At 39.5% G+C, this 18,597-nt stretch overlaps 1 protein-coding gene across 7 annotated transcripts in view; it reads right to left on the bottom strand.

Moving 5' to 3' along the window:
• The window catches only part of Greb1l (GREB1 like retinoic acid receptor coactivator), a 260,469-nt gene that overhangs the window by 43,646 nt on the left and 198,226 nt on the right, over window positions 1-18,597 (bottom strand). For all 7 annotated transcript variants that reach the window (XM_047526836.1, XM_047526838.1, XM_047526842.1 and 4 more), the window contains 4 exons: window positions 16,015-16,341; window positions 14,839-14,967; window positions 14,134-14,268; window positions 11,210-11,407 (listed from right to left, as the gene is read on the bottom strand). In XM_047526836.1, coding sequence (XP_047382792.1) covers window positions 11,210-11,407; window positions 14,134-14,268; window positions 14,839-14,967; window positions 16,015-16,341 — 789 coding nt within the window. The remainder of the gene's footprint in view (window positions 1-11,209; window positions 11,408-14,133; window positions 14,269-14,838; window positions 14,968-16,014; window positions 16,342-18,597) is intronic.

The raw sequence follows: 18,597 nt of genomic DNA, 5'->3' as shown, positions 1-18,597 counted from the left end.
GGAGACAGAATTTCACTAAGTTGCTTAGGGCCTTACCAAGCTGCTGAGGCTGGTTTTAAACTTGAGATCCTCCTGCCTCAGCTTCTATTCATCAAAGACATCTAAACAAAAAAGACAAGCTTCCCAAATTTGTAACAAGTATAACTAACAAAGGATTAGTATTTAGAATAATAAATTACTCTTCTAATTCAAGAGAAAATGGGAAAAAAATTTAATGGAATTTCCTGGAAGAAAAAAACCAAATGGCCAATAAACATATGAAAAGATGTTCGAACTCATTAATAATATGGGAAATACAAATTAAAATCACAGTGACATGGAACCATGCCAAATTAATTTTTTAAATTTCTTTTTGAGACAGGGTCTTGCTATATGTGGTAAGTTGAGTGTGATACTGCTTGCTTAAAATTCCAGTGACCTGGGAGACTAAGGTAGAAGGATCACAAGTTCAAGGACAGCCTCAATAACTTGGTGAGACCCTGCCTCAAAATAAAATAAAAAGGGCTGGGATGTAGCTCAGTGGTACAGTGCCACCAAAAATTAAAAATAAAAAGGAGAGTGTTCTGTAAATAGAATACTAGAGTAGTAAAATGAATGAATCACAGCTACACAACAGAATCAATTTCAGGGATGTAAATGTGAGTATAAAAGGCAAATCATAGAAGAATACAGAGAACATGGTTCTACTTATAAAGGGATCTGAAGCATATGAAATTAAACCATCTATTGTTTAGGAGTTAAGGCATTGTAGTGTAACTACAAATAAAAGCAAGGAACTGATAAACACAAACACATTCAGGATAATAGTTCCCTTTGAAAGAGGAGGGACATTTGAATTGGGAGGGCACAGTGTCTTCAGTGTTCTCGTTGTGGTGGGTAATGGGTGTTCACCCTACTGTGATTTCTTTTCGTATTGTGATCTCAACTACTTTTTATCAATTTGATCTATTCAATAATTAATTTAAAACTTCTTAAAAGGGAGTACGGAGATACCTTTCCATATTCTAGAAACTATTTGAAGACAATAATTACCAAATTCCAACAGATGGCTATGTCATCAACGAAACACAACTGTCTTCCCTTTGCTTTCTATTTTTTAAGGGACTGGGTACCAGGGATTGAACCCAAGGGTGCGCAACCACTGAGCACCATCCCCAGCCCTTTTTATAATTTTATCGGTCGCTAAATTGCTTAGGACCTTGCCAAGTCCCTGAGGCTGACTTTGAACTTGTGATCCTTGTGCCTCAGACTCTTGAGCCACTGGATTACAGGCATGTGCCATTAAGCCCAGCTTCGGTTTCTATTTTGAATGCTACAGAAATCGAAAGACTAGTGCAAAAAATATGTGTATACCCTTCAATTAGATTAACCAATTTGTACTATTTTGCTACATTTGCCTTTTCTCTTTATTATTTTGTATTATTATTTTTATTTATTTATTTTTTTTAATTTTTTTTTTTGGGTGCTGGGGATCGAACCCAAGGCTTTGTGCTTGCAAGGCAAGCACTCTACTGACTGAGCTATCTCCCCAGCCCCTGTTATTATTTTTAAATAATTTAAATAAATAACATATGCCATACTATTTCATCTCTAAAAACTTCAATATGTATTTCATCAGAGCAAAGAATTTTCCTATTCAAATACATTATTACTTCTATGGAATTGAACTAGCATCAAGTACCATGTCTGATACATGGCCTGAATTTGGGTTTCACTAACTGCTCAAGAGATTTATTTTTCATTTTTAGGTTGAGAATTCAATTAAGAATTAAGCAGGGGCTGTGGACCGAGGAGATTAGGGAGATGTTAGCTAAAGAACACAGTCTTTCAGTGTGATAAGAAGAATAAATTCAGGAAGTCCATCGTACAACATGGTGATTAGAGTCAACAACAATGTGATACATACATGAAAATTACTGAGAGAATAAAGGTTTTAAAGTTGTCATCTCAAAAAATAAGTATGTGAAGCAACATATCTTAATTAGTTGATTTAGCTATATACTTATATAAAAATATTGCTGTGTACCATAAAAATATACAATTTGTTAATTAAAAAACAAATAATAATAAAAAGGGTTAAACCTTATACTTGGTTGTCATGTCCCTTTATTCTCCATAATTAAAACAGCTCAACAGGTTCCCTGCCATTTCTTTTTTTTTTCCATTTTGGCCTTTCATGACATTGCTGTTTTAGAAAAGTCCAGACTATTGTGTAGAATGCTGCACCATCTGGATTTGTCTGAGACCTGCCTGTGATTGGACTTGGGTTAAACGCTTCGGGCAGTTACACCCCATTGGGACATCATGCCCTTCCTTTTGCACTATCAATTTGGCCATAACTAGAGATGCCAAAGTTTGATTACTTGGTTGGGGTATGTCTCCAGCCAAATCCCTCCATTTTGTAGATTCTCTTTTTTTGATTTTGTTTTGGTGTGTGTGTGCGTGTGCGCGTGTGTGTGTGCACGTGCTTACAAGCATGACTCTTTTAGGCAACTGCTCTACCTCTGACCTACACCTTCAGCCCTTCTTTGTAATTTTTAACCCACGGAATGATACTTGAAGACTCTGAATATTTGTTCTCCAGTGACATTTTATCCAGTGGTTTTAGCATCCATTGATGATCCTTGTAGGAATCAATAATTACATTGGTAATACAATTTAGGGATTTTTTAACCCTATCATTTCCTCTACATTTATCAACTGGTACTCTTTTGTAAAACAGGGTTTCCCCTCACTTCTGCCCCTTTTATTTTTCAGCATTGCTTTAGGTTCATGGGTTTTTAAAGCAATTTCAATAGGTTACAATCCATTGCTGATATTCCTTTTGATGCTCAAAATCTGTAAACTTGTACAGTAAAATACCCTTCAGGCAGCCTTCTTTGTCCTTTTAACATGTCCCCAACAATTCTGAGTATGTTCTCACTTTCTGATACTACAAAATATTCCAGACCTGTCTCCACCTCAAGGCTGGGACAGCCAACATCTGAATGTGCTCATTGATGCTGGGATGTCACTGTTTGTAAGACCTTTCACTGGACAGAGGTAGAAAATATATTTAGTTTTCTTCAAATTTTAAGCTCACACTTACATCTGCAATTTAAATCTAAAAGAAACATTCTTTACTTTTCCCCATTACATATTCGAGGCTCCCTTCTTTCATGTGAGAACCTTAGTTTTCAACAACAGTAAATTTGCTCTCTCCTATGATTACATAAAATAGTTTTAAATGATCAATATTACTCCCAAACCACGAACATACTAGTTATTTGCATTTTTTGTGCTTAGGATATAACACATTGATAGTGTACAATAACACTGAATAACAGTGTTCAAAAATTCCCTGAATTAATTATTTTTGCTATGTGGCTGTGTTATCAATGTGGTATGCAGTTAGATTCATATATTTCTGTTTGTATTCAATTTTAAGTCTGCCTTCCTCCTGTCATTTTAATTTTTTAATTTTTAAATAAGTAAATCATTTTTAAGGATCAAAAGTCAAAATTATAAATGAAATTATATTCATCCTGCATCTGTCACTTATATCCCACACAGATACAACAACTTTTTCCATTAGTTTCTGGTTTAGTCTTCATGTTTTGTTTTCCAAAAATAAGCACAATGAATAGAACTTGAGAACATCATGTTAAGCAAAATAATTTGAACTCAGAAAGTTAAGGGCCTATTTTTCTCACGTATGTGGAAGCTAGAGAAGAGAAAGGAAAAGAAAGGTGGGGGGATGGGGAATTCATGAAAATTGAAGGGAGATCAGCAGAGTAGAGGAAAGGACAGGGAGGAAGAGGAATTCTGGGGAATAATACTGACCAGATTCTATTGTTATATCATGTGCATGTATGTATACCTAACAATGAATTCCACCATTCTATATAATTATAATGCACCAATAAAAATATGGGAAAAATAAATGCAGAGGGCTGGGAATGTAGCTCAGTGGTAGAGAGCTTGCCTAGTGTGCACAAATTAGATCCCCAGCACCACAAGACAAAAAAATAAAAATAAGTCCAGAGAATCTAAAAATGGTCAGAAGTGCTGAGAAATGACCGGATTTGACAAAGATCACTTTTGTCTGTTTTCCTTTTTATTTAATTTGCTTATTACAGTTCTAGAGGATTAAATAAAAGTTTATTTTCTAATAAATCATGAACAAGTCTGTCACATTTTCCAACTACACAATTAAAAAAAAAAAATAGATTTCAGCAGTTCCCACCCAGGATACCAATGGCAGTACCAAGAGGCTCAGCCAAGTCTACCTAAATACTAAATCCTACTTTTGACATGGTTGGGAACTTAGGAGGTATCATTAAGTCTTTTTTTTTCTTTTTTTTTTTTTTGTACTGGGGGATTGAACCCAGGGGAGTTGTACCACTGAGCTACATCCCCAACCCTATTTTGCTATTTTGCATTTTATGTAGAGACAGGGTCTCACTGAGTTGCTTAGCACCTCACTTCTGCTGAGGCTGGCTTCGAACTTGAAATCCTGCCTCAGTCACTGGGATTACAGGGTGTGCCACTGCACCCAGCTGATTAAGTCTTCTTTTATGACAATGTGAAACTCACTGAGCTCTATGATAGCAGTAGTTAGGAATCCTGTGTTCCCTAAAGGCTATTAATCTCACCCTCAGGGAGTTGCCAACATGCCTCATGGGCATCCCTGAAGAAATAAATGTCCATTTCTAAATATCCCTAGCCAGGAAGCTTCTTGGTGGGCCAAGGACTCCAAGCAGCTAGATTGGAGCTATTTGTCCCCCCGCCCCCACCTTTTCTTTACTGAAAAGTTATAGAATTCAAATGTGTTTACAGAAAACTTGAGCATCAAACTCTATGCTTCTGGGATTAGAGAAAAAAACAATATTGTGTCCACTGAGGCCATCCCTCCAAAACATTAAAGAGGAAGCAGCAACTTTTCTACAATTCAGGAGTCTTGAAGGGAAATAAAACCTGGAACCCGTGTCCTGTGACTTGTGAGTAGCAGTGCCAAGGATCATGAAAGTGGGAGATCTGACCGAGCAGCCAGAACCCATCACTAGAAGAAGCTAATCAGTCTGAAATCTAGAGAAACTAATAAGGAGCAGGGCGCAGTGGCACACACCTATAATCTCAGTGACTTGGGAGGCTGAGGCAGGAGAAGTGCAAGTCTGAAGCCAGTCTCAGTTACTTATAAGACTCTGCCTCAAAATAAAAAAATTAAAAGGGCTAGGGATGTAGCTCAGTGGAAGAATGCCTCTGGGTTCATTTCCCAGTATCACAAACAAACAAACGAAAACAATCAAAAAACTGGCATCTGACGAAGGAGGGTATCTAAGGGAGGAGGGTATCTGAGGGAGGAGGCAACTCCCTGCACAAGAACAACATTCTAGACACATGCACTGTATACAACTCCAAAATCCTGCATACTGATAGACACACATAAGACCTACACATCGAAGGTCTGCACTCTTGGCCAAAGCTGATTTCTGGAACATGTTTTCAATGAAAAAATTTGTTTTTGCCTGAGGACTACCATATTACTTTCATGCCTGTCTGTGTTTCAAAATATATTTCAATTTAACATTCAACTCCCAAAATGTTACAAAAAAATTCAGTTTAGCAAATATTTACGAAGAGTCTGCTGGGTCTCTGCCCAGATAGATAGACGTGTGTTGCCTGAAGATTCACTTTCTGGATGAAGAGAAATGTTATTCATTCATAAACACACAACTACCACCCAGAGTGCTGGGTGCCATGGCTGAGAACCTCAGGGCTCATGAGTAGCGACGGAGGAGAAAAAGCTGGGAAGGTTCTGGAAGTCAAAGGAACTGCAGTGTTTAAAGGAAGGAATGGAGGTCACAGGCTGCCAAGAGTTCAGATACAATAACGACTTAAAAGGCATTGGTCACACTGGTGAGAGAGCCAGTCTGCAGGGTGCTGTGCAGAGTGGAAGCGACCCTGTATGACTCCCAGTTTGGCAGGTGACTAGAGGAGAAGAGCCGGAGGGCTCAGTAGGATGAGCAGAGGCTTGTTTTGACTTTCAGAATGAGCAGTTTTAAATTGATGGAATGAGTCCTTGGGAGAAAGCAGTTGAGGACGGCAATGGGAGAAGAGATCATCAATAGCCCAAGGTCCCTGAGAACGGGGAACAGCAGTACCTAGAGTGAGGCGGAGAGCCAGGCTTCAAGAGGGGAGGGCAGCCCTTCTACTGATCAGGAGGGAAGGTGTGTAAACAGGTTTCTAGATCTGGAGGCGAGGTGTGTTTAAAGCTTCTGGGGTTCTTTTCTGTGGATAGGGGAAGGGAGAAAGAGGCAGCATTGGCATTTGTTAAGAGAGGATGAGAGGAGAGGTCTGAGTGAAATGGAGTCTGCTATAGCCAGGGTGGAGAATGGGAGAGAGCTTCAACTAAAGAGCCAAAAAGAATTAATTATGGTGACAAGTTGGAAAGGCTGAATCCTCTTGCCCCCCAAAAGAGTCCAACACCTTGAGTGTGCAGCAAGGGAATCTGTGGTCTGCAACTGGGAACCTTTGAACTGATGACTTCAGCATCCAGCAGGGTCTAGGACATGACTAGTGGGTACAGGTGATTGAGAATGAGGAACTGCGGGTCCTGAGCACTGGGTCCACCTGTGCATGAGCAGATATGTTCAGCTGTGTTTCTCTTCCATCTTGTACAGTGTGGCATCCTGGGACTTTTCCCTCTTTGAACCTTGTTCCCTGCTGTCTTTATCATTGCCCAATAAATACTATCTTTTTTTTTTTTTTCCTGATGAAATTTTGGGTGACCAACAAAAGAATATAAGATTGATGAGATCAAGAAAATATATTTTAGAAAGTGAGAATGCCTTCCTCTCCCTCTTCACTTCCCCTCCTAATCACTGCTACTTTCTTAAAACTCTCGTATATCCATTTGGATAGAGTAATCTACCTGTGTGTCAGCAGACGAACATATCTCTGGCTCTTTTATATTTGTGTATGTGTTGAAGCACCACATTCATTCTGTTTCCCTGAGCATGGTAAATGACAACCTCCTGCCCTGGCCCCCAACTGGATGCTGCCCAAGCTGCTCCCATTTGCTGAGGGCTCCCACTTACACCATTTGAAAAGCAGAGAGGACAAGGAGAATACAGTCACTAATACTTCCTGTATTCACGGCCCCTACATCTTGAACAGAGAGTGGCTTAACTTTGATTGCATCAGTACCCTAATGTTCTGATGGGATATGGAGTTTCCTGAATGAGAAGAATTAATGCAGATTTAAAAACAAAGACCCTTTTACAGAAGAAGACATACAGGCAATTAATAAATATATGAAAAAGTGTTCAACATCTCTAGTAATTAGAGAAATGCAAATTAAAACAATTCTAAGATTTCATCTTACTCCAATTAGAATGGCTGTTATCAAGAACACAAACAATAATAGATGTTGGCGTGGATGTGGGGAAAAAGGCACACTTTTACATTGCTGGTGGAGTTGCAAATTGGTGCAGTCACTCTGGAAAGCAGTGTGGAGAATCCTCAGAAAGCTTGGAATGGATCCACCTTTTGACCCAGTTATCCCACTCCTCGATTTATACCCAAAGGACTTAAAATCAGCAAACTGCAGTAACACAGCCACATCAATGTTTATAGCAGCTCAATTCACAATAGCTAGATTGTGGAACCAACCTAGATGCCCTTCAACAGATTAACTGGTAAAGAAACTGTGGTATATATACACAATGGAATATTATTCAGTCATAAAAGAGAATAATATTATGGCATTTGCAAATAAATGGATGGAATTGGAGAATATCATGCTAAGTGAAATAAGACAATCCCCCCCCAAAAAAAGGCCAAATGTTTTCCCTGATAAGTGGAGAATAATATATAATGGGGGTGGGGGGTGGGGAGTGAGAGAAGAATGGGGGAACCAAGGATTAGGTAGAAGGAAATGAGAGGGAGCGGGGTATGAAAGATGGTGGAATGAGACAGACATTATTACCCTATGTACATGTATGATTACACGAATGGTGTGAATCTACATTGTGTACAACCATAGGAACGAAATGATGTGCCCCATTTGTGTACAATGAATCAAAATGTAGTCTGTAAAAAATTAAAAAATAAATAAATTTTTAAAAAGACCCTGAAACGAAAGCGTTTTCTATAGTCACTATTAAGCAATCTCTCTCCACTGATTACCCAGCAGATACAAGTCGACTTTGAGCAAACTGGAAAATGTTTATCTTCTTGCCTTTCTTTTTTCACCTTCAAATTCCTTCCATAACATTTTCTTTTCCCCTCCCTTCTCTCCTTCCTTTCTTAATTAGAATGAGAGTTGAACTATCAAATGCTTCCCTTAGTGCTGGGTCTGCAACAGCATGATGGTTTCTATTTTCATCTTTTACTTTGAGCCACACATGGGCTGCCAAGGACATGCCCTTTCTGCATGACCTGGCAGCTCTTCCCTGCCTCGTGCTTTTCCTGGCAGGCTGGCTGCCTTCTTTAGGGAAGGAGGCAAATGGAACCAGGAGGAAGAGACCATGGACATCGCTTCTCCCTCTGCCCATTCCTTTCTTCCTTCCAGACTTCCATTCAAACATCAGCTGCCTAAGAGAGACACGAAGTGAGACACTAGGCATTCGACAATGAAAAAATGACCCTTGCTCACAAGGTACTGCCCTCTGTGACCTCAGGCCAACTAAGCTCTCCACAGTTCACGTGATGAAATTAAAGAAACTGCTAACTATTTATTCTGCCCTAAACAATTTCTCTTTACATCTTAACATGTGTATGGGTCTTTCTTTTCTATCAATTGGTAGGTGTTCCAAGAAGGTATTTAAATATTAATACAAATAAATTTTGGTGTAGTTAAAACATTAAAAATTATGTATTTTTTAAGAATGTTGCTTACAAAAGTTTTTCATGACATGGAAAAATATGCACACGTGATGTCACAAAAAGACATAAGCAGGGAAGACAGGCATCATATTAGGTATGAAGTCATTTGTTAACAATAAAATATTTACAGCGGTTATCCTGGAATGGTGGAACTATTTTTTTTTCCTGCTGGGGACAGGACCCAGGTTTGAGAGTTTCAATCATACACTCTACAACTGAGCTATATCCTCACCCACAAATGTTTAAATTTTTCTTTGTTATTTCCTCTATTTTTCAAAATAATATAATTGTATTTTCCTACAATAAAATGAATAAAGTATTTTAAATATAAATAGCAGTGACTATTTTTTGTGCAAAAATTTCAGCATGTATGTCAAGGCTAGATGTGAATAATTTTAAAAATATGTTTTGCCTTGAATTTTCCAAATCTGTCCATTACACTGACCCATGCCTCCACCCCTTGCAGATTCTCTGTTTATGTAAGTGGTTAGATTCTGGTAACTTTTGAAGGGGTAATAATCTTTTCTTTCTAAAGGCAATAATTTTATTTTGCTAATGAATGTGTGAGTTAGGGGTTCGGGTAGGGTTAGGGGTAATAATATGTCTATTTTAGAAAAATCTGAGAACACTGAGAAGAAAACAGTAAAGACCTATACAACTGCTCCATCTATCAAAAATGCAAGGTTTTATTTAGGGACTTGCATTTATTAGGAAAGGTGAAAGTGCAGGTCACCAAGAGGTTATTTCAGGAAAAGGCTCTGCAGATGATTTTGTCACTCTGAACAAGTGCTATGATGTCTTTGTTCAAATATGACTTGGGCTATCAGATCACAAACAGGAAGGCGGCGGATGCCAAAGGGTGGGAGTAAAACAGCTTAAAGAGAAGGCACTGCCTCCATGTATGGAAGCAGAAACCCCATAAAAAATAAAAGGTCTGGTTGCTGGTGGGTGTGATGGAAGCCCGTTCATTTCCACAGGGGAAGATGTGGGCAGAAGGAAAATCCAGAAATGGCCAGTAGCTGAGAAAGTGTAGCCATCTTCCCTCTTATTTCTGGGGAGGGAAGGCATTTGACCTTCTCTTGCTTATCACCTTCAGGTTATTTTGTAACTTGGCATTCAGAAATTTAGAGACTAAGAGAAAGATTGCTTCTGGGTCTCCAGAAGTTGTTGGCAAGACTCACTGGGGGCCAGTCATGGCCACCAAGAAAGGTTCAAGAGAGGGGAAAATCTATTGTCAGCTTATCTGGCCTCTGGAAATAACAAGGAAAGACTTCTTATATAGCCACACTACTCAAAGTGTGGTCTTCTGACCAGCACATTGGCACCCCTTGGGACCTTGTTAGAAATGTAGAATCTGGAGGCTCCCCCAAATACACTGAAGGGAGATTTCCATGTTAACAAGATCCCCTGATGTAAGATAAAGTATGAGAGGTACTCTATTATAGGTGTGCAACATATAAATCAAATTTAAAACACTTCTGCATTTTTCTGTTTCCTATTTTCAAATATATTGAACATAAAATTCTATAACCTGGACAAGATTCATCCTGCAGCTAAAATCTGTGTGTGTGTGTGTGTGTGTGTGTGTGTGTGTGTGTTTCTCCACCTAAGATAATCAGAAGCAGCTGAACATTTATAATTTCCTTTTCATACCTAATTTACACAGGCTAGTATTTTTCAGTCGTCCCAATTTTCTAAACTCCTATGGCTTTCTGTAACTCTAAGAAAAATTTATTTTTGAAAAGGGATATTATTTGCCAGTCATGCAAAGCTTTTGCTTTCTACCTCTACATTTTCTGGGGAAAATATTTTTCCTCTATATTTATTCTCTTAAAGTTACAGGTAATGATTCTAACTTTGTACTTTTTAATGAGACTTCTCTTTGATACATGGAGGAAGGTGCCCTGGTTTCTACGTTGAAAATGTGCTGGCAATATGTTAACTGTCCAAGAATCCACCTATGAGAACCTGACCTGTTGGGGTGGAGAAGGAGCTCAGATGGCACAAACTCCACCGTCCCCACCGGGCTGTCCTTGACTTCATAAATTTCTCTTCATAAATGAATGAGCAGATTTCCAGTCCCCTTGATTGCATCATGGATTTAATAGTATCTGGCAAACATGTCCATCAGTTTACCCTGGACTTTGAAAGGAAAAAGTTCAGAGTACTCTGAGGGAAAACTTGAGATAAACTCAAAGTCACACTTAATGTGATTTTATGCTTTTTATTATTGAAAAACATTTTAAGTATCCTCTAAACAATTGAATTAAACAAAAGATAGAGGTAAAGGGACATCTCAGGCTGGACCTGGAAAGAATCCTCTCAGAGAGTTCACTCTTACCTGATTGTCGAACCCGTTGAAGAGTTTGCTGGACCAGAACCTCTGATCTTGGGACGATGATGATGAAGTCTACTTTGCTGAAGTGGCCGAGGTCCAGGCTCTGGCTGCCACTGTCTGCAATAGCACACACCTGGGATAAGAGTTTTCTGGCAACTGTAAGCTGTGGTTGATAAATTTGGAAGGTTTCATTATCTAAATCTAAAATTAAAAAAAGTTACAAGAACAAGATTAATTTACTTCTGTGATAGCCACTATCAGCCATAAGGGGACATAAAACACAGGGTGAATTAATGTTCTATTACCAAGAATCCTCACTTGCTATTCTCATTCGCTAATGATTTTAAAAGATTTGCCTATTTCCCCCTGCAAAGCTGGCTGAGAGGTGTGTTCAGGAGTTGGATGTGGCACTTCTACAAATTTATTATTTAAAAATCAATGCACTGTCTTGCAAATGCCTACTTCAATATCCTTCAACATCCTTTGCCTGGGCTCAGAAAATGGCGGAGACAGACTGCATTGTCCCAGCTGGAGCCAGGATTCATCTGTAGAAAGGAGAGAGTTTCCAGTATTTTTAGGAATCTGAGTACAGGCCAGTACCCAAGCCCAGAACCAGCTCCGGGAAGGTGATGCTGTAACTATGATAATGCCGAGTTCCTTTGTGCTTTTCTGGATGGCACCAAAGTAAACATTTCCTCTTTAGCAAGTCAGTTGCAACACATTCTGAAATTCCCCTCCTGGTGACCAGACAACTTCGGTCATGCAGACATGACCCTGACCTTTCTTCCCACTAGACTTGACTTTGCCAGTGCTTGTGACCTGGCAGACCTAGGTGTTGTGGTCAATGCCAGCGCTGACGCCAGTACTATCTGAAAAGACCCAACATGACATAGCCAGCTGGCCTCTAAATAGGTGATGTATTCCAAAACATTATCCAGATACTCTATGCATGTCAGTAGCTTTTTACTGCAAATTATAATCAAGCAAGCAATGTCTCATGTTGTGCAAACACACACACACACACACACACACACACACACACACACACACACACATACAATGAGAAACAAGCTTCATCAGTGAAAGACCTGAGCAAGCAACTGCCAATCTTTTTGTGTGCGTGTGTGTGCACTGGGGATTGAACCTGTGGTGCTTTACCACTGAGTCACATCCCCAGCCCTTCTTTTTTTTCCCTTCTGATTTTTAATTTTGAGAGAGGATCTCACTTAGTTGCGGAGGTTGGCCTTGAACTTGCAATTCTGTCTTAGCCTCCCGAGTTGCTGGGATTACAGATGTGCGCCACCACAACTGGCTACCAATCTTTGTTTAAAGGCTGTTTTTCTCAGGAACACGTGTGAGCAGATTGGAACAAAATCACAAGACCCATTCCTGTGCTAATTAATGTTTTCTAAAAGCAAATTGCAATGTAGCTGAGGCAGACAGTAGTCACAATACCCTACCTATAACTGCAAGTGGAAACTGATACAGAGAGAACCCACTGGCAAAGTTCAAAATTGTGAATTTTAATAATAGGGTTGTGGATGTAGCTCAGTGGTAGTGCATTTGCCTACCATGCACAAGGCCCTGGGTTCAATCCCCAGTACAAAAGAAAAAAAAATGTTTTTTACCCACAAAGACTACCAGTCAAAACAGGTCTTATAGGCCTGTCCTTTGATATGGTCAGGCTGCAACTTCATCCATTTCACAGGTTAGATGAGCAGCAACTAACATATACACAAATTTATAGAATTAGCAAAGCTTGCAGTTTGCTTAATTATTGTTAAACAACATTTCCTAAACAGGGAACTGAGGACATGCACTTGGGGATCTGTAAGTACTCTGAGAATATTTTTAAATATGTCTTTTAGATGTTAATAGACCTTTATTTTATTCATTTATTTATACGTGGTGCTGAGAATCAAACCCAATGCCTCATGCATGCTAGGCAAGTGCTCCACCACTGAGCCACAGCCCCAGCCCCTACTCTGGGAATTTTTAAACTCTAAATTTATTAACCATTCAAGCAGTTAATGTAAACACATTTTGGATATCTGGATGACTGCTTTCTTACCAAATACCATCCAGAAGTCAAAGCTTTTTTTTTTTTTTTTTTTTTTTTTTTTGAGGTGCTGGGGTCAAAGCATTTTTATGGTCTGTATTTGCATTTGTTTTTTGGACTGAGCTCATGCCAAGCCAGGTTGCTTTTATTGCCTGAGGCCGTCCTCACATAGAAACCCAGGGGAGGCCAACTCCCTGTCAGCAGCTTCTGATGGGGGTCTGTTTCCTTTCATTCTTCCTCCAGTTAGTTTTTTTGGTGTGTGTCTTTTCCTATGTTGTCCCTGTCAATCGGTAAATTGGGGAAGGAATTTAACCTGAAGGAATCCAATCTAATGACCCAGGGCCTCATCCCAGACCCACAGTCCCCCCTCGGGCCCCACTTGCAGGGCAGCTGACATGCTGGATTTGCTGCTGTCTTCCAGGAAGGCCTCCCTCTCCCTGAGATAATGTGGGCTTTACAAGTTAGAGAATAAGTGAAGGAGCAGGAGCCAGGGGCCCTGCACAACCTATAGTCTAGTGTTTTTCAAGTAGTTCTTTGAAGCCCTCAGCAAGCGCAACAACCCTCTGGGCACAGCTGGTAGGGCAAAGGAAAATACACTGAGGATCCTGGAATCTTCCCAGGAAAAGAGACTATTTAAGATAAAGTGTTTGGTTTTAATTTTAAGAGAGTTTTACTAAGAACAAGGCCTTTGATCCAGGCCACACTAGGATAAAGCATTTTTAATTCAAAACTGATTTATCATGTAGACAATGAGGAAAAAGCCCTTCATGGTTGATGACTTGAGAATGCCTCAGAACCTGAGTAACTTAGCTTCAAGAATGTCTGCCCCAAGGACTGGCTCCCTCCTCTCAGCCTGAAGTGACATTACCCAGATTTTGTGTGGGAATCATCGCAGCAGCCTCCTGAGGCGACACACATTCATTAAGATCTCCATTGAAAGGGGTGACCACACTGTCTCCTCTTCTTTGTTGCATTTTTTCTAGCAGCCTGTCCAGGTCATCGCCTATGTCAAAATAAGGTGGAGATAAGAAGGTTACAAGAAGTGAAAGGCTTGTAATCGTTTTTATCAGTCTCCCAAATTGGGTTGTTAAGATTTGTGGGTCAGCCAGCAATTTGTGTCAGAGTTTATACTTGGCCATCTCTGCACAAGCAGAGCTTTACAGTGTCTTTACAGCAAGAGCTATCCTCATTGGTATTTACCTTGTGGGTGTCCTGCTTAAAACTGACATGCTTTCTTAGGTTGACTTCCATAATATTCAAAAGCAGGAAGAATGGGGAATTATTCTATCACCACATGACATGTCAGAAAATAGATCCAGGGAGAGAGAGACTTGCCCAAGGTCACTCAACAAAGTCATGGCTGAGCTGAGGCTTTAATTTTAGTACTGATTGCCCTTTCTCTGGACCCTATGCTGCTTCCTGTGGTGTTAGTCACAGAATACAGAGGATAAACCATTCCAAATGAAAGATCAGCTGGCAAGCTTAAGCTCCATACTCATCTTGACAGGCTAAGATTTAAATTCAATCACGCAGCTAGGGGCTGGCAGCACTGCCAAATCTTACCACCACTCACCTAATGACGTGGTTTTGAAATGTGATGCCAGGAAACTGACCTTTCCTGTGATGAGCTCATAACTAATTTCTTTCAAAAACTCACTTGTGGTGAGCATGCTCTCTGCCAGAGCCCGGGACTGATGCTGACCTGAAGAACAGAGGACAAGAGATGACTCATCAATGGGACAAATGTTCACTGGAACATTACTTATAATAGCCACAACTGAAAACAACTAAAACGTTAACTATATGGACTTGGATAAGAAAATCATGGGATGTAAAAAGATGTGGACAATTAAGTGGCATTTGAAATTTCACTTTGAGGACTACAGATAGCAACGGAAATTGTTTATAATATTATGATACTGGTGCTGTAGGGATAAAATGATGTACCTCATGTTTTTCACTGTGAAAATGTACACATGCATGCATTTAAAGGCTAGGGAAGAAGATAAGAAACCTTATATAACTGTGTTTGCATAGTTGTTATAAACATTTGTCTGAAAATATAAGCTTTTGTTATTCTTGCAAATGAAAAAAATTAATGTATCACACTGCCTGGTGAAACTTTCCAGAAATATATATAACACAGAGGATAGGCAGACAGGTTTTACCGAAGTGAGGGCACTTAGCTACTATGGTAGGAAGAGGGAAGAGTCATTCAGTACAGAGAGGAGAGAAGCAAAGTTTAGTCCAAGTGGTTACACCTGGTGGTGCCTGATTAAAGATTATCACAGAGGAAAAAAAACTGTACATTTTGTAATGTACTAACTTTCTGAACATCATCGTTACAAAATAGACTGTTCAGGGAGGAAGGGAATGTATGAGCTAAGTTTCTGGCAAATTTAACTAACTGGCATTGACCACCTGTGGCACTGGCTTTATCACATGCTAGAGTGGTAACATTTCTAAAACCTTTTAAGGACAGAAGTTACATGAGACAAGGGTATCTGTTACTAGGGTGAGCTTTGACAGAATGCTCCTACAAACAGCTGACAAAGGCACTGGCCAAATTGAAGGCTACAACACTTGATCTGAGAAAAGGAAAAGTTAAAATCAGTAGGAAAAACCCAAGTGGAAGCATCAACCAGCAGTTGATCACGTAGATATCTGAAATACCCAATAACTATTTTTCAAATGGATGGATGACTGAATGAATGCATTAAACAAACAGATAAACAAAAGCATTACTCACCTAACACCACTACACAAAATTCATTTCCTCTGATTTTCGATGTACAAATTGCCACAACATAATCTGGTAGCTTTTGATAGTGTCTCATTTCACTGAGAATCCTCAATGTCTCTGAAATGCCCTCCGCCAAAGAGTTTTGGGTCACAATCACATGAACCAAATCTTGAGACACGCTGGCAATTAATCTAGCAAGCCAGGGGAGTTGTCCTGGAGACACGGGAATACACGGAGCGCCCATCTGCAGGGCTCGCTCTCTCAGAGTAAACTCCTGCATAGCTTTCAGCATTATTTGCTCAAATTCTTCCCTGAGAGGTATCTGATCAGGACCTATTGGAGAGAATTGCAGCTAGAATTATAAAAACCACAGGTAGGAGAGAGAAACGCCCACCCATCCACCATTCTGCAGTTCTCCTAAGCCTACCATACTCACTTGGCAAGGAGGCCCTTCTTCCCACAGTGGCACCACCTAAGAGCCCCTACTAACTACTTCCCACTCTGAAATTTCTTTCCCTTTTGGCCTCCATTAAAAAAAAAAATCAGATTTCTATTCTCCTTTATTCTATGTCTGATCTCTTTAAAAGAGAATACTCAGGGAGAGAACGTCAATTCCACTGTATGACCAGGAAGCTGGTCATTGCAGATAGCATATTATGCGACTTACAAACTTTGGCTGTATGGAAATTGTTAATGACCAATAAAATAAGAAGCCAATCCACAGGTATATAATAAAATTAGACTCCATTTATTCCTCATTTTATTGTAGGTACTTTGAAAAATGTTTTCATGTATTGACTCTCTACCTAATTTTGACAATACTATCCACAGGAAAATTCACTATTTCTCATTCCAAATTTATCTGTTAGACAGTCTCACACTTTCCCCAAATAGGGAATGCTTTCATCATCTAGTTATTCCCCTGCATTCTGGATTGTTAAATATGGTATTTGGCCTCTTCCACAGCCATGGTAAGAGCTAAGCTTATACTGCAGACTGGTAGACCCTGGAATTCAGGGGATTTTGTTTCTTACTCTCTTTAGAAACTCAATCTATTTTAGAACAAAATAAGCAATCCAACATTTGGCTTCTACGAGACACAAATTAACTAAATTTCTACATTTAATTTAAATTAAAACTAGTGAGAATGTATTCACTCATATTCTGTCATTTCTTTTGTTGTGTGAATCTGAGATTTGTAAATGGGCTCCTGTAAGGAGACACAGATTGCTGAGAGTCTATGCTATGAGACCAAGCACTGACTTCAGAACCCAGGTCTCAAATTTCCATAGGGAAGAACATAGAGATAAGGAACTAGATTTCTGTTTGGGAAGAAGGAACCCCTCAATGAGTCCAAAATCATTCTTTCCTATGATGACGATTTAAGTACCCTCTTGGCCCTGCCCATCTTTTCCAGGAGAGTAAGAAAATGAGGTGTTTAGCAATTTTTTTTTTAAGACAAGTGAAGTTGAATAAAATATTATATAGTTAAAAATAAACAATTTAAACCAGGTGCCATGGTGCATGCCTGTAATTCCAGCTACTTGGGAGGCTGAGCGGGAATTGTGGCTCAGAGGGTGAGTGCTTGCCTAGCACTGGGTTCGATCCTTAGCACCACATGCAAAACTAAATAAAATAAAGTTTAAAAAAATTTTTTTTAAAGTAAATACCTAATTTAAACTGGAAAATAGAAACAGTTTTTCCAGGATTGGCTGAGAGCTAGGAAGAGATGGGAGAGTGGATGTTTCTCTTCTATACATAGAAACAGCAAGTAAATTGTAATGCTCAGATTATTTGTTTCTGATGTCCTCCCCAACCACTTGCTAGGGAGAGATGGATGGTGAGTGGTTTTTTTTTTTTTTTTAAATCACCCAGGAGTCACAAGACTTCTGATCTCCGTTCAGCTTTATCAAATCGGCATCACAGTAGTGGTCATTAGGTACACACTTAGCAGTCAACTCACAGAAGTTAGATCTGTTCTGACTGCATCCAATGAAGGGAAGGTGGTATCCATTTAAAACTTTCTTCTACATATGATAGCTCAAAAGCAGATGGCCTTGTCTCCAATTCCCTGTTGTCTCTCATTGACAATCTGAAGGTTCAGAAGTCAAGTTCCTAGTTGTGTCTGTAAGACTCATTCCAAACTCATGCTCTCTTAGGAAACATAATAAATCTCAAATATAAAGGAATTCTAGGAAAATAAAATTATCCAGCACGTTCTCTGTATCTTCAAATTCACTTTTGAAGAGTTTTGGTGGGATTATTATTAGGAACTGGAAAATGGGGTGAAATGCATTCATGTTTAAATGAGGGCAGGGACTCCTTAGAGTAAAATGCCTTACTTCCAATCATCAACCATCACTACTTCAACCTTGGCCTGTACAGTAAATTGCAGCAGCCTTTTCTCCACTTTCTGTGAGCTTGATAATAGTAATGTTTTTCCTTCAAGTCCTGATCTCCAGGAATTTAGTGAGGGTGGCCCAGGCAATAGTTCTCACATCTTTGCAGACAGAGTAACCCTAATAGGAAAAGACAAGGTTCCAACAGACCCAGAGTCCTCCAACAATCTCTGGGTTTGCTGATTTCACT

The sequence above is a fragment of the Sciurus carolinensis genome, chromosome 15 (assembly GCF_902686445.1).
Source record: "Sciurus carolinensis chromosome 15, mSciCar1.2, whole genome shotgun sequence".
Taxonomy (NCBI): domain Eukaryota; kingdom Metazoa; phylum Chordata; class Mammalia; order Rodentia; family Sciuridae; genus Sciurus; species Sciurus carolinensis.
The sequence above is the reverse complement of the archived record's forward strand: the minus strand, read 5'-3'. Positions and strand labels throughout refer to the sequence as shown.